A 23,469-nucleotide genomic window follows, 5' to 3' on the forward strand; every position below is an offset into this window, starting at 1 on the left:
TTTGTGAAAGTACCAATCAAACTAAAATGATGTCTGAGGGTGTTGATCTAGTTGGACTGTACTCTCTGGGATCTTGAGTCTTTCCTTTTCCTCCACTCTGTTCCTTCAGCCAGCGAGATTGCAGGAGCTGTAGCTGGCATGGTGGTTTCAGCTTGTCTCATTAGAGCTGACTGTAGATTGATTTCAGCTTGAAAACCACTGTGCTATAACTGCCATAGTGATGTCAATCACATGGGATACTAAAGACCCCTGGGAAACCAAAGACCTCCACTGGATAGAGCAGTTCTGCTCTCTTCCCTTTTTTGTTTGCCTTTTTTTTATTTAGTTTCCTTTTCCCACTTTTCCTTTTCTCTTTTCCTTCCCTATTTTACATTTTCTTTTTATTTTTATAATTCCTATAATCTGTGTATTTTTAAAAATTAATTTTCACTTCTCTTCTCTGCTGTTCTTCCCTTTTAATTTTTTCTTTCTGACTCACTTCCTTTCATGTCAAAGCCGAAACGGTTTATCGTCACTCTAAAGAAGTTCTCCACTAGTTTTGCCAGTTTTACCTGATTCCTTCTCACCTTCTCCTCATTTTCTTTCCTTCTGTCCCCTATTTCTCCCATGCTTGTCTCCTGTACCCGCACACTCCACCCTGCCAGTGCACTATGTGTGTATTTCCCCGGGTTTTCCCCTCTGTAGAGGAAATTGGATTCTTTCCATGTCAGTAATGAGGGCATGTTTGAGAATAAATAGATGGCTCAATAAACACTTTACCTCTTATTGCCTGCCTCCCACCACCCTCTGGGCTTGCCTTCCTCTTCTCTCCCCCTTCCTGTTCCTCCTTTGCCTCTCTCTCACACTTTCTTCCTTCATTGCCCTTTCTCCTGCTCTCAAGCCTCCTCTCTCTCACTCCGCTAGAGTGTATAGACCATGATTCAGTTTTATTTTGTGTCGATATGGCATCTGTCTCTCTCTTGCTCACTCTCTCTTGCACACACACACAGGCACACGCAAAATGCACACAGAGTCTCCTCGGTGTCCCTAGGCCAGCTTGGGCTGTCATGAATATTCAAGGCTCATTTGCTGTGAGCGTGTGGCCTGCCCTAATGACTGAGATAAATGCAGAGAAATCCCCCCTTTATCTCTCTCTCTCTCTCTCTCTCTCTCTCTCTCTCTCTTGCTCTCTCTCTCTCACTTTTGTCTTTGTGTAACATGGCTCCTGGCATCTAGGCCTCATGTACAGAGATAAGCTCTCGGTTAATAGCTATCATCATCGCTCATTCAGAGACTGAAAGACACAAGGTGCTGGCAGAATACAACTTCGTACTTAGAGGCTGTTTGCTCTTTATTTTGCCCTCTGCTTTACGTATACTATGTCTCGCCCTCTCTTTTCACACTCATGTCATCACTTTTGTCTCTTTAACTCTGTTTGCATGAGACATAGTACCACCTCATCAGATCACTTGTCTAAGGGTATGTGTATGAGAATGACAGAAGATAAATGAAGCTTTGTTTTTCATTACTGTAGACAGGTTTAACTCAAGTGGACAGCGGATAATGAATGCAGATATTTCCATGTAGCTGGAGCCAGTGTCTTTCTGCACAGATCCTTCTGCCAATCTGTGAAAATAAACTTATCACACACTGATCCTCAGTATTTGTCTCATCATGTGAAGGCAGAATTGTGCAACACTTTGTTTAAAATATGATAATTGGTTATCCCTGCAGGAGAGGAGAGACTGCTCATTGACCTAGAGAGTCTGGCGACCCTTGCAGCTGCACGTGCACTAGAAGGGACTCCACTCACCACTACTGAGTCTTTCCCACCTCTACGTCGTACACTTAACCTGCGCAGGAAGTGGAAATGGACACCACAACATGAACCGGTATCACTATCCCATCTGTCCCTGAGCCATACTAAACCTGTCTTTACACATGTGTTCTTTTCACAGGTTATTATTGTTTTGACTGCTGTTGATGTCTGTTTGGTTCACTTCTAAACAAAATGCATAAGAAGTATAACAATTAATCTATTATTACTTGCTAATACATCACATTGCCTGCTTTAATGACCTATCAATGATTGTAAAAGTTTAAAATTATTTGATTTAGGAAGCTAAAGTAATTTAAAATCAAATGTCCAGAATTTCAGCTAATATGTTTATTCTTTGTTCCTCTGGTTGTGGTGAATTGATCAAATAGTTTTGTTTTTTATTTTGGTAAAACTATTGTTGGCCTGTTTTAGTCAGTTCTGCATAAGCACACAGGTACAGTCAGATTTGATGTCCAGCACAGTAGCTGATGTCATGCGGGATGTGTGGGTGGGGTTTGCAGGCATGTCCGGTGAAGAGTATAATGGAAACATTGGACAGGGAGGAGCTTGCGATGAGGGTGCAACTGGCTGAGCTGCAGCGGCGCTACAAGGAGAAACAGAAAGAGCTGACCAAGCTACAGAGAAAACATGACCACCAGTGAGTGATGGCCCACACACACACACACACACACATGGATTTACACACATAAGAACAAACATACATACCTATTCTGTACCTTATACCCATTCTTGTAAGCACTTTCCAAGCCATTCTTCCCTCTGTGCAAATACAACAGCCAAGGCCACCCAGCATGTGCAGCATCCTCCTTAAGCCATTGACAGAAGGTTAAGTCCCCTGTGCTCCCTTAAGCCCCCTCCCCTGGCCACAGCAACAATTAAGGTGGCTTAATGCTACCCACTATACACCATTAGTGTGAATTAGAGTGATTGACAGTGTGTGTTCACAGAAAAGAGGATACCTCAAGAAGCCCAGCTCGTCGAGGCCCTGGCAGACCACGGAAACGCAAGCCTACCCCAGGACCAACTGCCCCCACAGATACAGTCAAGAGGGTCAAGTGAGTTTCTTTTATTTGTTTCTCAAACTGTGCATGTGAAAGCCAGTTAGAAAGTGAGTGCAGTGAGTAGAGAGTGAGTGCCTGTAAATTAACATTTAAATTCCTTACACAGCTTTAAAAGACCTCTTTCCACTCATGTTGTATAGCATGCAGAATTAAACCTAGCAGTGGTTCATATCTTTTGTGTGTATAACTGTAAAGAGTTGACGCAGTAAACACAGTCGCCAGGCACAGTCCCTACTATCCCTCATTGTGTGTAAGTAAATGGGGCTGGTATCGGTTTAAACGAGGCAGACTAAGTACTTAATCAGTGCAAAGAGCCCTTCATTAATCATATTTACAACTTCCATTGATTATCTACAAGTGTTGCGACTCCTTCTAACCCTTGACGCACCAACAATATTAATTTGATAAAACGAGGCATCCAAATGCCGGCACAAAGTCAGAGCAAGAAGTTATCACTGTGATGAATGTGCATCACCTCCTGAGATGCCCTTCTGTTTATGCCAGGCAGACATTTTGATAAACTCGGTCAAACCTGTTTACCCTACCTGATTAAGAAAACTCCTGTTTTATTATGGACCAGGCTGATTATTGGAGCACTAATGAGAACAAGAGCTGGAGCTTAATTACACATGCTTTACCCACTCCACATTTGGCCATGGCATTAATAATGTCGTCCACCAAATAAAACAAATGATAACTTCATGCCACTGGAATTTATCAGAGTTCTAAAGACCTTTTTGAAGAGCCTGTAGGGGAGAGGAAAGCCTCAGAGCACTGACTTTCTGTTAATGGTTTATGTGTGTTTATGCAATGTTCCTGTCATAACCATACAAACAACACATGTTTATATATTATTCATGTGCTTATGCATTGTTCATGTGGTAATGGCTAACACTACCCTGAAAAAAGGTTCACTGAACTTATGCAATTCAAAAGGTTCTATATTAATGAATTGAGTTACATTAATACAATTTGTTTTTGCATATCCAACATGACTTGATCATGTATTGTCAAATCCCTGAAAAAATGAAGCCCTCCTCTCTCCCTCCAAAACCAATTTGTCCAAAATCAAACCCAGATGTCAGTGGAATTGTGAGGCAGCTAGTGGGAAAAAAAACTAAATAAGTAAATAAATAAATAATCTTAAGGGCATGGTGGCATAGTGTGTTAGCCTTGTACATTGGGATTTGAGGGTTCAATTCCTGCCTTCTGCTCAGTGTGTGTGGTGTTTGCATGTTCTCTCTGTATTTTGGGGGGTTTCTCTGTACTCTGTTTTCATTCTCTGTTTCAAAGACAAGTTTTGTAGGCTGATTGGTATCTCTTAATTGTATATGGTTTGTAAGTGTATGTCTGTTTGAGCCATGTGATGTGTTGGCACCCCATCCAGGGTGTCCTCCACCCTGTGCCCAGAATCCCTGGAGTCTGGGTTCCCTGTGCCCGTGGATGGTCTCTTAAATCTGAAGAACTCATATTCTCTTTTTTAAGTGTAGATTATGCAATGAATGTCAGCTTTATTTGATTTTTATCTTCTTCTTTTTGTTTCCCTGTGTTTCTTGCTCTGGAGTGGAATGTTGTGTTGCCTGTTGTCAGAGGCTTATATGAGGTCAAAGGTCAATATAAGACATTAGTAGCAAACAGGTTCTCGTGGCATTGGACGTGAGACACTTAAGGGTGTTATTTGACTTATTATGAGCATTATGAGCATGTCATCCCCTGCATTACTCCAGACATACACACACACACACACACAGACACACACACCAAAAGCTCAATAGGTAGCTCCTGGTGTTGCTTCTTTTATAACCCTTGAGGTCAGACCCAATAACCAGGCAGCCTGTAGGCCAAATGTGGTCCTTTATGATATTTAAATTGTTTCACTAGAGTTTAATTATAGTAGATAATTGTAATTCGTTATAAAAAAATACAAAGTGAAAATATACATTCAGCATAACATTCATGGTGTATTTGTGAAACATGATGTTTAATTTTCTGAGGTATTCAAATCAAAATTAGTAGAAGGCAGCGATATTTCTTTTCTTATGGTCTCAGCAAGTGAAGCCTGGTGTTATACACACTCTCAAACATGTAACCTTTCAAGGTTGTCTAATCAAAAATAAGTTGATGTTTTTTTTAAATTAGGTTTTAAATGGCAAAATCATTTTTATTAAAATATTTAAATATATTCCATTTTACCCCATACTGCCATTAGGTGTATAGGATGTTTTAGGACCATGTCGTGTCCCCACAGTAAACAAATGGAAAGTTTTCTTTTCCACTGTATGAGCTGCAGGCTGGATGACATTATACACCACCTCTATGGTTTTCAGAGATTGGGTGCTTTACAAACCATTTGCATGTGAGAACCAATGTGTGTATTAATGTGTGAAACCCAGGTTCTTCAGTCCTACAGATCCTACTATAATGTTATACTGAGAATCCGAAGCAGAGCTAGATGAAACTTCAGGAACTTGATTATCCCACCATAGAGACGAATGAAACAAACAAAAAACACAGCCCACTCTCCTACAGCTTCTACTATGCTATTATCCTCTCATTGTCTTGCTCTCACTCACTCACTCACTCTGTCCATGATGTCTCTCTCCATTTCTTCCTTACTTGCTCTCCTCCTTGCTCTCTAATCAATCCCCTCCTCTGAATCTCATTACTATGTAATCCTGACCTCTCTTAGGAGAAGGGGCTTTGTAATTAGGGGGCTGTGAATTCTCTGGCAGTGTGTCTCAGACACCCACCCCCTCTCTCTATACACGCACACACAAATGCACACACGCTCTACGCTCCCACCCGCTTGGCTGCTAACAGGAGGAATGTGACACAGGGTTGACACAAGAGCTGGGAGGGTCGTTGTGGGTCAGGAGGTTAGAAGGTCGCCATCGGGTAGCGACAGGCTGAGAAAGGGGGAGGGTCGTATCTGTCAGCTTTGCTCGCACACTGGGCTTTAATAGGCAGCCCCTCCATGGCACTCAGTGAGCCCAAACAATCAGTCTCCAAAGCTCGCTCCGGAGCTGGTGTCAGGTTACGCTTGAGTTTCCACAGTGACCCGCTCCCTTGTGGCACCAGGGGAAGTTTTGATGCTTGGCGCTATATTCAAATGCAGCAGACACAGAATACAGATGCACTTTGTGTCAGGCAGAATGCTCCTATGTCTTTTTTCCTGTAGATAAGGAAAAGGCCTTTCTGTAGCCCCTAATGGCCACTGTGAAAGTGCATATAGAACCTGTGGTGCAGTCATTGCAGATTTTAGAGTTTTACTGCCTTGAAAACATTCAGGTACTTTGTAACATGAGAACTGACAATACAAATGTAACATTGTCATGCCTGTAAGATGCCCTGAAATTGAAAACTGAAATTGAGCCTGTCTTCTATCCTGAGACACATGTGACTGTCTTGCATAAAGAACAGTAACCAAGTTAGAGGGCAACAAAGAGATGTTTTCAGGTAGGAAGTTAAGAGATGTTCTATTTCAGTGCTCTGTTCCTTGTTCCTTTGCTATTTAAAATGTGTTAATAGTAAACAATTATTTATTATTTAGCCTGTAGGTCCATACAGGCTAAAGATAATGCAACATGGCTGTATGGGATTACAGGTCTGTGTGTTCGAGGGGTGCTTGGGTACCAGGGTTGGGTATCAGGACTAGATGGTTGCATCTATACTGAGTGAGGTGGCAGGTCGATAGAGGTTAGTGTCTATCGATCCGGAGCTGCAATTCAGATTGGCCAACAGACTCCCTCAGGACTGTACTCCCACCCCCACTTCTGCTCTCTTTCCCTCTACTTTCCTCTCTGTCTCATTATCTCTTTCCACCATCTCTCTCTATTTCACTTACTCTTCTCTTGTTTCCATTCTACTTGTATGCTAGAATCGTTTTCTCTCACAGATCACAATTTCACTTTTGCTTTTGTACCTTTTTCTGTGCTCTTTTCAAAAGGGAGAAGGGCTGTATATATGTACAGCAAAGCATAGTCTGTCTGTTTCGATACCACAGAAGAGCTACAAAGAGCACAAATTGCTGAAAAGTTCATGAGGATATGATAGATTACCTGGGGAAGAGATGGCATCGGGATGCATTATGGAATGATGGCAAGCAAGCAGGGGTAGTGGGATGCTCTGGGCAATGTTTAATCTGCCTAAACATTGCTGCACACCAAGGACACCCTTTTACTACAACATACCCCTTATGGCATGGCGTCTTTCAGCAGGGAAATGCTCCCTGCCACACTGCAAAAGTTTTTCAGGAATAGTTTGAGGAAGAGTTCAGGGTGTTGACTTGGCCTGCAATCTGACTGAGCATCTGTGGGATTGGGCAAACCTGTCCTATCCATTGAAACCCCACCTCACAACATGCAGTACAGGACTTTAAGAACCTGCTGCTAACATATTTGTGGCAGATACCACAGCACACCTTTAGAGGTCTTGTGGATTTGACGTGTCAGAGCCATTTTTGTGGCACAATGGGGACCTACCTATGTTAGACAGACAGTTTTAATGTTATGGCTGATATGCACATTTGGCTGTGTTTAGGTGTTTTTACATAAATAGAAGGAGAGGTAATAAATAAACTAAAACATATGTTTTTCATTTTGCCCTTTCTAAAAGAGAATTTTCCTTAATTTGATAAATACCCCAGATAAATAATTGTCTGCTATTAACACAAAATAGCAGAGAAAGAATTTCTTGCATGCAGTATAAGCTTCCTTGCTGAGTTTTTGTGTTGTGTTCCATGCTTTACCTCCCCTCATCCCCCCATCTGTCCTGGCCCTGTATCTCCTGGCACTCACTGCAGGCAGCCCTCCCTACCCCCTCCACCTTTATGGATCCTCCTGGCAGAGGTTCTTTGTAGCAGGGCTTGGGCTTGGGGGCTGTGGGTACAGAGAACACTGATGCCATCTGACAGCACTGGCCAGAGTAAAGGGCAGGCAGCCAGTGTTAACAGCTGAGTGGAAGGGAGAAGCACAGCACAACTGACACAGTGCTTTTTCAGACCTTGTGTATGTTAGTGAACATGATGCGCTTGGCATGTTTTTAAATGAGGCTGTCTGTGTTTCTGTGTGTATGTACACATATGTGCTTTCTTTCTGAATAGTACTCCCCTGAGATCTTATAGCCAGGTTCTGATGACTTTTTTTGCTACACAATGGCTTCCAAAGTTAGGGAAAACTTATTAAACTGCTGCACAATGTAACACCATAGCCGTAGAGGGCTAACTGACTTTTCTATATACAATATATATATATATATATATATATATATATATATATATATATATATATATATATATATATATATATATATATATAGCTTATGATTAGGCAGTTATGATTGGCTGGGATTGCTGTGACTGACATGAGAGAGAGAGTAATGTCACCCTTCCCACCTAGAGAGCCAGGCCAATTACGCGGTCTTGGACAGATGGCTATGGCATTGCCAGGATTGAAGCACACAATTGCTCAGACAGTTGTGCTTCTTAGGAGCCCTACAAAATGCCTCTTCATGCCCTTACACATAGTCCACAATCTTCCACTAATAGGCTGCTGAGTGAATATCATAGCGAATTCCTGGCGAAGTGTGTAGGGTCTAGCAAACTGCCACAGTTTGTCTGTTTTGTCACCATACCAGCAGCAACTAAGACATGGAAGCATGGCATCCACCAACCACATGCCACTGCAGCCTCTGACACTTACCTGCCAGTCATTGCGATGTGAGTGACAGGCTGCCTGACAGCGGCCCCAGCCCTCAGAGCAGTAACTAAGACAGGCCTGTGGTGGCTTTGAAGTGGCTGTCTGCTACTAAGGGGGGGAAAACAGTCACACACCGCAAAACGAGAGCCCAGCCATGGGCCGCATGGCGTGTGTGCAAGCTCAACCCAATTTCAGTTTAATAGGTCTGTTAGATGGCTGCCAGCCATACGCACACTCACTCATTCTCACTAGCCCTCCCGAAGGCCACTGAATTGTGCTCCTTTGTATGGGAAGAGATGCATTGATATGGTAATAAGAGGAAGGGGGGTTGTATTAATGTAACACTGGAATCCATAGCCTTAAAACCATTGGTGCTAAAGGCAAAATAGTAAGAAAATAGGCAGAGAGAGAAACAAGAGGGGAAAAGAACAAACAAAATTATGAGTGGGAGTTTCCTTAACTAGTGCTTTGCTCAGATATTTCTCGGTCTGCCGTCAGATCCCAGTTTTTCAAGCATGCGGCAGGGAAAGAGGCCCCTGCCTCTCCATTCATCAAAGGCTGAAAAGAGGGTTATTAGAAAGCCACGAAGAGGGAAGGCAAGCCCTGTGCTCTCCTCTGATCTCTCCTTTTCATCCCTTGCTCCCCACTCCTCTTATGAATTCTCTCTGTTGTGATGGACAGGTTGGTGGGAGCAGCGTCAGGCCTGATGGTTGCAGAGGAAGAGCTGGTTGGGGGCGGGGACAAGCACACAAAAAGGAAGAAGACGGCCAATAGTACCTACGACCACGTCGGTGGCTCACAGGTGAGTGGCCAAGAATGAGTAGAAGCGGCAGTTACATTCCTCTTGTCGATGGAAGTAAATGTGAACTGGGGAGGAAAAGGCAATAAAATTCATATTTCTATCAATATTGATGAGGAAAAAGCTTATATAATAGTTGCAAAGGCAGATATAACTCCTAATTCACATTTTTATTTTTCTGTCCTCTTCTCATTTTCTCAACTCTTGGTTCTTTTCACAAACTAAGGTCCCCTGCAGGCAGAGAGGCAGACCAAGACTGCTGAGCTCCAAGATGGCCCAGCTTAAGCAGAAGGCCAACACCAAGCGTGGATCTAGACTAGAAAGCATATTTTGTCACAGAGAGAAGCCTGCTTCGGGCTCTACTGCAGAGCAGACGCACAGAAACATGTCTGGATGTCAAAGTGAAACAGGTATACTCACAGCTGTTCAACAATCTTCCCAGCAATCCAAACTCAGTCATGTTTATGCAATTCTGGAGTGGCATTGTAAAGATTTATTATATTATATTATATTATATTATATTATATTATATTATATTATATTATATTATATTATATTATATTATATTATATTATATTATATTATATCATATCATATCATATTATATTATATCATATCATATCATATCATATTATATTATTAGTTTTTTATTGCCATGAAGTTAGTTCTTTATTTAAGTGAAATAATTTATATATCGATAAAGGCTCACTGATTGATTAGTCCTGGTTTTTGAAGAGTTTTTTGTGCTACTGTCCAACAGGGAGCACTGACACAACAGTGCATGAGAATATAGATGGCCAGAGGATAATGATTCGTAGAGGACGCAGGGCAAAGGTCAGCCATGGCCATGCTTCCTCTCCCCTGCAGACTCGAACCCAGCAGATGATGCCCAACAAGTCCTTAACCAACAGCAAGCGGGAGGTGACAGGGAAGGACAGCTCCTCCATGGACAGCGAGTTGTCCGAGCCAGGTGAGTTATGATCTGTCCACAGAGGGAATGAGATGTATCCTGCCATGTCGAACACCACACCTTCGACATCCCCGCTCATCTGTCACACTGTTAAAAATATTAACGACTTCTAGTATATCCAAATCCTGGGCTACCATGCTAGCTGGCCTTGCACTGCTATTAGAATGTCACACCGGGAGGAAAAAGGGGGAGAGTTGAAATGCCCTTCCTGTGCTCCAATCCATGTTTTAATCAGCACTTATAAGAGATAGTGGTCTATAAATGAACAAACTGCCAATGAAGCCAAAGCAGTAATAAATATTAATGTGAGCTAAGCCCATGGTTCAACTGAGCCTTGTTGGTAGCACTCTGTTAATTACCATGAAAGTTATTCTTTTCACATTTCACAGGCATGTGAGAGTGTTGACGAGTGCCCTGTAAGTGACAAGTGTGTCGACACTGTGTTGACACTCGACACTGTTACCACTGTGCCATCTCTGCTCCATGTGAGACACGCTGTCCCCAGTGGGCAACTGCCAATAGATATCTGTGACTCTGGAGCGTGTATATATGAGCACACACACACACACGTCTGAGAGGGGACAGTTAGTTGCTGGTGGACAGTAAACGCCTAGCAGCAAACCTGTCAGTGACTTGGCCTTAGTGACTACAGTTCTTGCAAACACTGACAACTACAGCCACATTTGGCTCCCATGATTTGAACTTTGCTAAGTATCAAACAAATCATACAGAGAGAACTGTCATTGCAGTGCTTTTATACTAATTGCTTCTGATATCCTCTGAGTATTGAAGCCCAGTCAGGATGTCAGTCCATTAAATCGATCCTTTATCCCACAGAAGAGGAAGATGATGGCATCTATGACATCGAAGAAGTGCCAGAGGACATCAAAAGTCTATCTTCTAAATCGCAGATGTCTGGAGCGTGCACTCCCTCCTCTTCGATTGTAAAACTAGCTGCTGGTCAGAATACCAAGAGCAAGAAAGAGAGACAAGGATTTGGTAAGTTTTACATTCTTCCAGGTGAAGTCTGCAATAAATAAAAATACCTGTTCATATCTATTCTCACTTTCTATCCACTGCACTTTAGGGTCTTTCACTGCCTTGCTTGCTAAAGGGGAAGTGAAGCACAGGAAAAGGGCCCCCTGTAGGCCATCACTGCTCAGTGAAGACAGGAATTGCCTACTGGTGGAGAAGAGACAAAATGCACTCAGGTGGAGAGGAGTTTCACAAGAGAGCAGCTTACATCGTAATAAGGTTCTCAAATGCATCCCCAATCCATTGGAAAGGACAGCTGGGAAGGATTCTGTAGTCCTTGGAAAGGTAGGTAGTGAGTATTTCTGAAATAATCAGAGGTTTTATGCAACCAAGGACCAATAGAGCTTTTTAAACGTTGACATACTTTTGTCCTGAATTTAGATATTCTTAATCATAGAAGACTCAGACTTTAAGTTAGGCTTGCTCACTTTGATTTATACATTCCCGCTAATGGTGCTTCAGGTGTAATTGCCTTCCCTTCTTTCTTGTCATCTTCATATGACAAGGTTTTGTATTTTAATTCAAAAGCTATATTCAAGTAAAATGTTTCCATGTCTGATGTCACTAACTCTTCTGTAGTAACTGTTTATCAAGAAAACACAAACAATACAAACAGTGATATGTCCTAGTGCAGTTATACTAAATATTCGCACTCTTGGAACGTGACTCTTCCACTGAAAATAGTGGCCTAGAACTAAATGTTGTAAAAATATCTTTATACTCAACCAGTGTTAATGTGCTGCTCTTTTTTTTTGATTGTTTCAGAAGAGAAGTTGCTTGCTGGAAACTGTTACATCGCAGATTGAAGACAACTGGAACAAAAAGTTGAAAATCAAACAGGTGACACTGCTCTCAGTACTTACTTTCAGTACTTTCAATTTTCGAGTTTAGAAGCAACATCATCTTATAACAAGTGGAGGAGCAGCATCACAAGGCATTTGTTGTTATCCTGTTACCATGGCAGTTTAGATCTAACTTACTGGCCTCATGGTACCCATAAAAAAACTCATCGTGCTGAGAGGGATTATGTAACCTTGTATCGTTTGAACCATCAGAAGCTCTCATAAATCTCCTCACAATAAAGATAAGATGGATTCAGCCTGCTATTTCACAGGCTGAATAATGCATTGTTTAAATAAACCAGCCAATAGTTTTGAGAAGGCTGTCACCCTCAGTGTCTATGAGGACATTGTCAAGGTGTTGCAGAAGCATTCAGACTACCCAATCAGCATGTGTGTGGAGGGAAATTCCTGCTTCAAGCAAGTGAATAAAGAACAAAAACATGAACCTACGCACAATTCCTCATCAATGCTTTGCCCTGAAGGCATAGCAATAAAATCTTCTGCAATACTGAAACTGCTGTCACTATAATATATGGTGGACTTTTAAGTAATGTTATGAGACACAAAATGTACACAAGAATAAACCTGTCAGGAGTGCTGATAATGGTGCAATAATTTCTGCATGAATAAGTCTTTATTTGTGCATGAGTACATCTGTATTAAGAATCCTAAATCATATAGTGCTTTTCCACTGGACAGTGATCCCAGAACTAGCTGTACCCATGGTTTCTCATCACATTATGGTACCCATTAACGTACTCTACTGGCTGTGGCCTGGTGACCGTTGATTATTTATTAAAAAAAAAAAATAATGTGGGACCTTGACAGGACAATTAGCCAAAAAATTTAGCATGGATTCTTAGCTACAGTCTTTAGGCAGTGTAAATAATAACAGATTTATTTAAATCAGGGACAGGTTACTGTACCATTACACTGTACCCCTATAATCTGTAAGGCTACTAGAAGTATACTCTTTGAATAAAGAATAATAATGCATATATTTGTGAGTGTGAGTGATGTGTCCTCTGGGCTTCACACTCTGGCTTGTGACTCTTAGGAGGCCAAAAGGCGAGGCATGAGGCAGCTGCTGGAGAGCTTTGCTGCAGAAGAGGGATTCCGCATGGATGATGACAGCAGCTTCTCTGAAGGAGAGGAGGAGGAGCTGGACGAAGAGGAGCAACACAAGAATACAGTGCCAGGTATGTAAGCTCATAAGCCCAGTTGTGTGGTCTTTCGTAACACTTGGGAACCTGATACTGCTCTCAAGCATTAAGCATTGTACCCAAAAAGACATGCAAACACTTTTACTAAAGGAATATAAGTAGGAAATATTTTCACTAACAGTCACTAACAGATCATGAATTCACAGCTGTAATATTCACTTTTGCAAGTCTTTCCAACAACAGTCTTTAATGCCTCTCACACTGGTCACATCTTTTAAATGCAGTTGTAAATGAATAGATTTTATAGAGAAAAACTCGTGTTGTTCTCTAGACAGTAATCTTACAAGATCTTGGTTCCAGACCAAAAACATTTTGAGGCTATATAACACTGGAAATACACTCCAGATATGGCACCAGAACCTTGTTAGTGGAAAAGGAATAACAGTGCTCACTGCAAAACTTTTAATGCCAGCTATAGTTGTTCCATTTATTCAGCCCCTAAGAGACACTTATACTTGTCCACTCGGCCACCAAACACTTAAACACATTAATGTTATGACTCATATGCTTTTGCCTCTGTGCTGTGTTGTGTCCAGCTCCGCCTAACTGTGTCCTGACCAAAGAAGCTCTGCGAGATGGGCTGAAAGTGCTGATCTCCAAGGAGGATGAGCTGCTGTATGCTGCCTATGTGCACACGCTGGATTTACCTGACATGTAAGGCTCTTAGCTCATGTAGACTTGTTGAATCAGCGTTGTAAAATCAGTGGATGAAATGTGGATAAATGTATGTGGTGATGAATAAACAGTGTAATTTTCTGTGAAGTAGCCTTACTCTGTCTTTTTTCCTCCTAATCCTCTGTATCACAGTTACAGCATTGTCATTGAAGGGGAGAGAGGAAACAGGCCAAGGATCTACTCTCTGGAACAGTTGCTTCAGGAAGCAGTAAGACTCCTTTAAACACTGGTCTCAGACTGTGTACACTTAAGCTGCACTTTTTGCAAAACATTTGATGTGCCAGACCTGATGCGCAGACTCATTAAAGACCAACACGTGCAGCCACGTGTGTGTGTTAAAGAAGTTTGAATCAGAACATCTGTTTGTGTGTGCATAACCGTGTAATTTCTTATGATTGGTATATATGATTGGTACAAATCTGACTTAAGGCGTTTTACATATGTGCATTTTATTGCAAATTTTTTATCTCATTGCACACAAATTCCTCAGCTGAGAAAAAATTCTAACATCTGGTTGGAATAGGTGGGAGATACAGTATGTAGTGAGGTGTGTGTGTGTGTGTGTTCTTGCATAGAGGATCCAGTATTTTTCAGGAAGAGCCTAGTTCATGGCTTTGCACAGCAATCATTTTGTTGCTCCAGGTTACAGATGTAATTCAGACCAGCAGTTCAGTATGTCCCTCCATATAGTGTTACAGGTGCATAGTGCAGATGACTGTTCCTGGTTAGTTCTGCTCTACCCTCCAGGGTCACTTACAGATGGACTTGTTTTACTGCTTTTATTGTTTATTTATCTACTTATATGTTTGAACATATTTAGGGTTGAATGGTGGGTTATGCTTACATGCATGTGCCAATGGAAAGAGGGAAGCTGATTAACCAACAATTCTTTCTTGGCACACATTCATTTGAATGCATTAGATGGCTCCTTTCATTCATCCTGTTCTGTCTCAATTTTTTTGTAATGGATAAAAATTCTGTCTTACTGCCTGAGCAAGCTTTTGACATGAGGGACAGTCTATTGTGAACCTCCCTCCCAGCCCCCCAGCCACTCTCAGTGACATAGACAGAATCAAATTTGCAATTCTCAAATGTAAAATATCAAATGCACAAAATGCCTAAATATATCACTTCATGACACAGTCCACAAACCATTACAATGCATAATTTTTTTTTTGTTATAAAAAAGAGAGAAAGCAGAAACAAAGAACAAAAGCCTATGTAAAAATTGGCATTTTTGTCTCCATATATTTTATATCCGTGATTCTTCAGGAGCCACAAGGCTCACAAGCTGTATTTTCATGGTGAATGCTTTGATGCTTCCCTTAGTGCTCTTCCCCTGCAGCTTGCCCTACCTGCGAGCTTGCTATTGTTCTCATCAGCAACCTGATCAGTCTGGTGTGTGTGTGTGTGTCAGCATTATTGCCACTAGAAGAATGACTGCTGCTAGACACACACACACAGACAGACACACACACACATACACACACACACTTAATTTTGCCCTCCATAGTACTTCTTGGTGATCACTTAATATTATAGACAGACATGCAAACTATTAACATATGCAAATTTGATTAACATCTCAGCAAGATAGATAGATAGATAGATAGATAGATAGATAGATAGATAGATAGATAGATAGATAGATAGACAGACAGACAGACAACACCTTTATTCAGCATCCTTTCGTATTCTCATAGTTTTCAGTTTCTTATCATGCATTTGCTCTTCCAGAATACTACCTGCAAATCTGGCCCAGTATTAAATCCTCTGCCTGCTTGCTCTGTCAATGGCCCCTCACCACAGCAACCATATTTGTGCCAAGCCTGATAGAGCGCTCAGTGCCAGGACAGGCTGTGTAGTAGGAGGGAAGTTGGCAATTTCACAATAAAGTCATCGATTTGGGCTCCTTTATTTAATTGTTCTCAAGCAGGCGTCTATTCATTGATGCTGATTTCCTGTCTTTTGATATCAAGTTTGGAGTGAAAAAGTGTCCAGTGGAACAAAATCACAAAGCAAGCTGTTAGTATACAGACTTGCCCATGGGCAGGTTCAGAGGGCTGTGTTGCAGCGTGTGTTTGAAATGTTTTTGGGTTTATTTTGGTGCCATGGTTTAAACTGAAATACTGAAAAACTGAAATGCTTTTTTCCTATTCCTAACACCTTCTTTATCCACCTTCTTATTCTTTTTACTTTTATCGCTAGTGTTATCTGATATGCATACTTTATATGTTTGTCAGGTTTTAGATGTGCAACTGGAGACAGTGGATGCACTTACTGATGGAACAAGAGTGTGTGCATACTGGAGTGAGCGCTCAAGATGCCTGTATCCTGGATATGTCCGGAGAGGTCAGAGAAGAACTCTCTCCATTTTCCTTGGCAAGCATTTCTATTTATTTTGTTAGAGCTGATTGTCTTCACTTACTGAAAATTAAACATGGATCATGTCATGTACAGGTGGCCCAGGAGATGAGCAGAAAGAAGGTTCTGTCATGGTGGAGTTTGATGATGGAGATCGCGGCTGGATTTCCCTCCCCAACATTCGCCTTCTTCCACCTGGCTACCAAATATATTGTAAGTGTCCAGTATGTCATGATTGAAGGATGAATTAGTATGAATTAATAGGAAAACCATTGTGCAAATGAAAAGACATGCATTTGGATGAAAATGTGTAACTGTAACTAATGTTATATGATCCATGAACTTCAGGTGCAGAGCCTTCCCCAGCTCTCCTGGCTTCTCCAACTCGCCGCAGACGGAAAAGCTCCACTCAAGAGAAGAGCTCTCAGCAGATTGATGTTTCCTCAGAATGGCATGGCAACACAGAGCCAGAAAAAACAAGCAAGGCCAAGCCAGGTAAATGACCACAATTGTAGTGTATATCACTGAAAGGTCTGAAAGGTCTATTTATACTTCAGGTGCAGTATATTTTAGTACAAAATTTTGTGTAGATGGTCAACATCAAATCTAACTATAAACCATTAAAATGTATGACATTTCATACATTAAGAAATCAAACATAGTAATAACTGCTGTGAGATAAGCAGAATATGAGCATACAACAGTTATATGAAAATAATGGATGTTCTGCCATGTGCTCTTTCTTATTTAAACATCATTGTCTTTTTCATTTTGTATTAAACCTATTTATTTGACTAACTACACTCTACATTTTCCTTTTGCTTAGTAATCATTTATTTGTCTGTTAGTATCATTCTGTATGCATAAAGATCTCTTTTTAACATTTTTTTTCTGTGTCTTGGTTTACAAAAATTAAATCACTTGATGTTTAGTTAACAAAAGAAATGAGCTTGCACTAACAGAGCAAGTAGCTCTGTGTGAAATGGATGGAGGAGCCTGAGGGCTTGGTTATAGCAGAACGTTTACAGAAATGCCTTAGGACTAACAGAAAAAAGCTGAAATATGTCTGCCCAACTATCTGTATCTCAGCAGATCTTATCTGCAAAAGCACGACAATAGAACAGATCAGGTTTACTTCCATTTGAAGTTCTCAGACATATTAATTTCACACTGTTGTGCTTGTGTCTGTGAAAAAAATTGTTTGTCAAAAGAATTTAGCCAATAGAAATAGGTCAAAGCATGCTTAATTAATTTAAGATTTTAATGTTTTGTTATGTTTTTTTCTGTATTCTTTACAGGGAGGCCCAAATCAGTCAGTTTATCAACAAAAACTGGTATGACTGAGAATGTAACTGGGAGTGCCCCCTCTCTTCTTGCCTGGCCGTCTGTCACCATGTCTAGAAAGAGACCATCTCTGGATTTGTTCCAGTTCAATGGCCTGTCTAGGAAAACTCCAAAAGAGAAGGAGACAGACATGTTCCCCTTGCTTGGCTCCACTATGGGTACACCAGCTAAGGGTATCTTTAGCACCTCCTTCGAAGTGGATTCGTTTAGCAGCATTGCTAATGGTTTTACAACCTTTGGTAATCAACAGCCACCATCTGGGTTACAAATTGGTCAAAAGAGCACCTCAAATATTCGAGGGAGAAAGACCGGAGACAGGAAAGAGTACCTCATCAAATTAGACCATGAAGGAGTAACCTCTCCGAAGACAAAAAATGGAAAAGCACTTATGCTTCTTGGAAATGGGGAGTTTGAATCTAGAGGGGGGAGGATGGAGAAGGGCTCGGGGACCAAAAATGCAGGCGATCTGAACTCTCATATAGACTGCTCCCAGTCAATGTTACTGATGAAGGATGCCAAGAGAAGCAGTAACCACCTCCTCAAGGGTTCCTCTGACATGCGGAAACTTTCTCAGGGTCTAGGGCTTGGCGAATATCCAGATTATGTGTTGAACTGCCACAGTGATTGTCTCAGCTCCTACTCAGACATGGATGAAGATGAAGAAGATGAAGAAGATGCTAGAAGGGCAGCGATGCGCAACCCTAGGCGCTTTCTCTCTCATCTGTCCATCTCCTCCTCTTCCTCAGGTTCTTCAAGCTCATCAAGTTCAGGCTCACTGTCCAGTTCTAGTGCCTGCTCCTCTGACAATGATTCATCCTACACTTCAGATGAAGAGGAAGCATCTCAACTTCTCCTGCAGGGTTGCCTGTCCTCCCATCATGCAGTGCTTCAACAACAGCAGCAGCAACATCCAGAGCCAACAACTGCCCCACCACAACACTCCTTTATTGCCAAAGCCATGGGTGTGACCAGCCCAAAAGCTTTGGTCAGCAATGGTACAGGCAAGCATCAACGGAGAAAGGATATTCCTAGTAACTCCCTGTCTACAGCACAAACCAAAACTTCCAAGGACTGTCCCAAAAAGCAAAAGACAGTCAGTCCACCCAACTCATCTGGATTTGTGTCAGCACGTCAGCTGTGGAGGTGGTCTGGAAACCCCACTCAGGTAAGTTTCATATAGTAATTGTTCTGATGTAATGGAGTGTGGACAATTTTCAGACTTCAGACTTTTCCTCATGCATCAAGTTCCTAATTTAATGTTGTCTGTTTTCTTCAGAGGCGAGGTCTAAAAGGAAAGGCACGGAAACTCTTCTACAAGGCCATTGTCCGGGGTAAAGACATAATCAGAGTGGGTGACTGTGCAGTATTTCTGTCTTCTGGCCGTCCTCACCTTCCTTATATTGGCCGTATCGAGAGCCTGTGGGAATCTTGGGCCAGCAATATGGTCGTGAAGGTGAAATGGTTTTACCATCCTGAAGAGACTAAACTGGGCAAAAGACACCGGGATGGCAAGGTACTCTCTTTCCTTCAATAAGATTAAATAACCTGGTTTATTTAATTCTCTTCCATTTGTGCTAGTAAATAGAGAGTCTAACTGTACTTTGTCTGCTTTCTCAGCATGCCCTTTATCAGTCTTGCCATGAGGATGAAAATGATGTCCAGACCATCTCCCATAAATGTCTGGTGGTTAGCCGAGGTGAATATGAGCACCTCAGCCGCCTGAGGAAGCCCAACAACAACAGTCAGGACCTCTACTACCTGGCTGGAACATATGACCCCACTAGTGGGCAGTTGGTCACAGCTGAAGGAGTATCAATAATCTGCTAGCGTTCTGTCATATGGATGTACTACTGAAGAAATTTTTCCTCCTTGAGGGAGGATACCTAAAGGGCTGACAATCGATTTTTACTGTGTTCAGAATGGTCTCAGATTAAAGCCCCCTAATTGGACACTAAACTAGTGCTCCATGGAATAAAGAAAAGGAAGATGAGCTCTTTACTGATCTACTTTGTAGCTGCGCCTCACCCGTCTTCAGTGAGTGACAACTGGGGCTGACAACTTCACAAACTCAACGGCCAAGGAAAGAGGTTTTAGTTCTCAGAGAAAATGATGAGGCACTGGACATATTCTAAGCAAGATTATATTAATTTATATTAACCGTGTTAAGGTAAATATTTCAGTTTTACTCTTCTGGAAACCCTAAACAGAGCTGGGTTCACTTTAGACTGATCATCCTTATTAGATCAATTTCATCAGGACATTTTTTTTTAACTCAGTTGGACCAAAACTATTGCATGGTGTGTGTGTGTGTGTGTGTGTGTGTGTGTGTACAGAGTATGGCCACAAACAGAAGGAAATGGGTGTCATGCCGTAGACTTAAAACTATTCATGGCATTACACTTCAAGAGTGCCACTGTCTTTGGTGTACAGCCCATTCTAATGACGCCTTCTGGGCATCCAGGGATTTTCCAGGAATCGTTTTTTTGCCCAGTCAACTGAAAATGAAAATAATTTTAAGTTAAATTTCTGAATTAAGTTTTCTTTGACAATTTATTTTCAATCAAGCCATACACTTCAGTACCTCTTACTTACTGTACCTTTTATTCAGGTGTATAGTTGTACAATTGTTTTTATTTTATGTGTGTAAATATATAAATATATATAAAAAAGTATTACTGTAAATATAATATAAAGGAAGAGAGAACTATATTCCTCTTTATTGCGCTTGATTGTGTTATTTTTTTAATGAAACAACTGTTAGGTTTGATTGGGATTTTTTTTTGTTTTTTGTTATTTTTTGCTTTGGAGTGATGTGTGATCCACAGATCACCACCTCAGCACTGTACATGACTTGTTCTCTTTAAAACAGGTCATGATATGTTAGTTTATACAGTATACTGCATAAGCGTGGCTGAACAGTCCACTGGGTGACTAATGCGGAACGGGCCATCTGTGTCCACATCATTGTTATCTTTTCCACATTTGTTTTTGCTTTTTCATTTAGAGCCTCATCACAGAATTCATTTGTGTATTGCATTGCCCTCTGTGTGGGTTATGAGTAGAACAAATGCAACAAAAGCCTTTGTGGCACTTTTGCACTTCAGACATGCAAGATAATGTGTTGCCAATGCATCCATGTTTTGCCAGATCCAAACAGTGTGTCAGTAAAAATTTATTGTACTAGTATATAGATAGCTAATGTAAGAAATCTGGCCTCCCAAGCAAGAAACCAAAGCACCTCTAAGGGTTATTTTACAGATTGCAATAAATGAATGAAGTCTGTGTAAATAGATTATAAGGTATGGGAGCCCTGCAATTTCATTGGCTGGTGAACTTTAGATAAATTGACAATGTTCAGACTCTGTGGTACAGTTACTGTTTTGTTTGCTTTAATATGACCGAAACAGCTTTTTGTTTCTGCAAGGTTTTACTAATGTTGCTGGTAAGGGTTTAGTGTTGGTAACAGCATTGCTGTGAGGTTGGATGATGCAGCACACCAGCGGGCACTTCAGACACTCGAAGGCTTCTGAAGGCCTGTGTCACATGATCATGAAGGGACAATCAGAACCTGTTTGAGGGGGTGGTTTAAAATTGATCAAATCTCAATGTTGCCTCTCGTCACTTTTTATTCCTACTTTGCCAAAAATTTGCATTTTAATTTCTTTTCTCCATTGTCTGTCATATATTTTTGCCTGATATGCAAGCCTGTAAAGACTGTTCAATGTAGATTTGAGGAAAGGACAGAAATGCCTTCCAGTCCTTAAGACTAACTTTTTAACAACTTTGTTGCTGTTACACTGCAGAAGCAAAAGCTTTAAAAAATCATATGTGAAAATCCATGTAATGTCACTTTTTGGGTCTATAAAAAAAAAGAAAACAAGTTATTTTCATAACTAAACACTGGATTCACTGCAGAATATCATGACACTGGCATCAGCAGTGTGGCAAAAAGTTGCTTAAGCCTCAGAAAAAAAGTGGAATCATTTTACAACCTAACTTTGAGACCCACTGAGAATTATTATTATTATTTTTTTTTTTTTTTGGGGGGTTGATGTACTTTTTGACATTGTGGGGAATATAACATTGTGGGGATATTTGCATTGTTTAGGCAAGTTATTTATCTTAATTTTAATGCATTTGTGTTGCCTTTAATTAAAAAAAGATGTCAAAATTATTGCCTTGGTATGTATTGATTCACTTTGTTATAGCGAGTTGTTGATCCTTCTTTGTTCCTATGATTCCCATGCAAAAGGAAATGACATGTATACTCAAAGCACTGTTAAGCAGGTAAAACATGTAGATCATTAGTATGAAGAGTACTGTTAAAATGTATACTGTTATAGCGAGAGCGCAGCAGTTACTACAGCCGGTTTGTTAAGGCCATAACGATATAGCTTGTGTAAGTGCGTGCATCCATGTCTGTTTGAGAGACAGAAGGGACATAGATGCAAAAATAAAAATAAGAAACAGAATGCACTGCTGCTAGAAACAGCAGCACATGAGAGTATCCCTGCAGGCACTGCAGGTGGCATAAATGTTTGAATTTTTGAACGGAATAGACCCATTAAGGAAGTAATGTAATCATATCATGTTCTTCCACCCACTGCAGGAGCACATGGGAATGAGGACTGTGTGTGTGGAGGAAAGTTGATATACTCCCCACTGAGATGGCAGTGCACCAACAATGTGAAAAGATTCAAACATTTAGTTAAATACATCCCGTGTGAGATTTACAACCATTATTATTTCCCTTTTGGGGAGAGGAATTTTTTTTTTTTTAAATCACAATAGCTAAAATTGAGCATCCTTTTTTCTTTTTCATTTTTTTTTTTTTTTTTCAAATTTTATATAATTGTGTGTTATATTTTGTATATTTTGTGGCAGGTAAAATAACTGTTTTTTTTTTTTATGAATGCTAAAGAATGAGGTAAATGTATCATGCAATCCTAGTGAAGATGATAAGGTAATAGTTGAGCATTTTCCACTATCTACATGTCTGACTTGAGAGAAATGATAGGGAGGATGAATGCAAAATGAAGGGCCACCCAAAATTCTTATTTGCATGTCACAGTTTGCTTACCTAGAATGACAAAAAATAATCTTGCTCTCATAGTGAGTCAGATAACCCAGATGAAGCGTGTGAAGTCTGGGGTGCTATGCTGTGCCATAGAGAGATCCAGCATTTCCACTTCACCCTGACATGAGCAGTGGAAAGTAAAACCGCCCTGAAGACCCACAGATAATCGGCTCATGTCAATTCTATAAGGGTCTGGAAGAGTGAAGACTGAAGGTGTGAACTTGTGAGAAGGAGTCAGATTCTCACTTGTGTGTGAGTGTGTATGCTCGCCTTGGAGAAAACTGAATTTTAAGGTTTGGTTTACTGAATCAGGATGAAGATTATCTACAGGCGTTCAATGAGCCCTCGTTTCCTGCATATGGGGTGAGGTTATCCTGGAAGAGCCCACTGCCATCAGGATAGAAATATTTCATCACAGGATAATGATAATCGTTCAGAAGAAATTCATATAGATTTGCAGTAACCCTGCCAAGCAACAGGAAAAATGAACCCAAACCATACCAGCAAAATGTCAGCCACCAATTTTTCCTTTAATTTGTCAACATTTTGTATACCATGGTTTAC

The 23,469-nt window shown here is 40.9% G+C and overlaps 1 protein-coding gene across 7 annotated transcripts in view; it reads left to right on the plus strand.

Moving 5' to 3' along the window:
• The window catches only part of bahcc1b (BAH domain and coiled-coil containing 1b), an 82,240-nt gene extending 60,248 nt beyond the window's left edge, over positions 1–21,992 (plus strand). For 5 of the 7 annotated variants that reach the window (XM_058406006.1, XM_058406007.1, XM_058406005.1 and 2 more), the window contains 18 exons: positions 1,714–1,871; positions 2,320–2,456; positions 2,767–2,874; positions 9,258–9,378; positions 9,602–9,785; positions 10,136–10,345; positions 11,183–11,344; positions 11,433–11,665; positions 12,146–12,220; positions 13,280–13,421; positions 13,982–14,099; positions 14,253–14,328; positions 16,364–16,502; positions 16,581–16,697; positions 16,833–16,979; positions 17,783–18,993; positions 19,105–19,341; positions 19,446–21,992. In XM_058406006.1, coding sequence (XP_058261989.1) covers positions 1,714–1,871; positions 2,320–2,456; positions 2,767–2,874; positions 9,258–9,378; positions 9,602–9,785; positions 10,136–10,345; positions 11,183–11,344; positions 11,433–11,665; positions 12,146–12,220; positions 13,280–13,421; positions 13,982–14,099; positions 14,253–14,328; positions 16,364–16,502; positions 16,581–16,697; positions 16,833–16,979; positions 17,783–18,993; positions 19,105–19,341; positions 19,446–19,655 — 3,785 coding nt within the window. In that variant the 3' untranslated portion in view covers positions 19,656–21,992. The remainder of the gene's footprint in view (positions 1–1,713; positions 1,872–2,319; positions 2,457–2,766; positions 2,875–9,257; positions 9,379–9,601; positions 9,786–10,135; positions 10,346–11,182; positions 11,345–11,432; positions 11,666–12,145; positions 12,221–13,279; positions 13,422–13,981; positions 14,100–14,252; positions 14,329–16,363; positions 16,503–16,580; positions 16,698–16,832; positions 16,980–17,782; positions 18,994–19,104; positions 19,342–19,445) is intronic. The other 2 variants (XM_058406010.1, XM_058406011.1) reach the window with 1 other exon arrangement.
• Positions 21,993–23,469: the final 1,477 nt, after the last annotated feature.

This window comes from Hemibagrus wyckioides, linkage group LG13 (assembly GCF_019097595.1).
Source record: "Hemibagrus wyckioides isolate EC202008001 linkage group LG13, SWU_Hwy_1.0, whole genome shotgun sequence".
NCBI classification, from domain to species: domain Eukaryota; kingdom Metazoa; phylum Chordata; class Actinopteri; order Siluriformes; family Bagridae; genus Hemibagrus; species Hemibagrus wyckioides.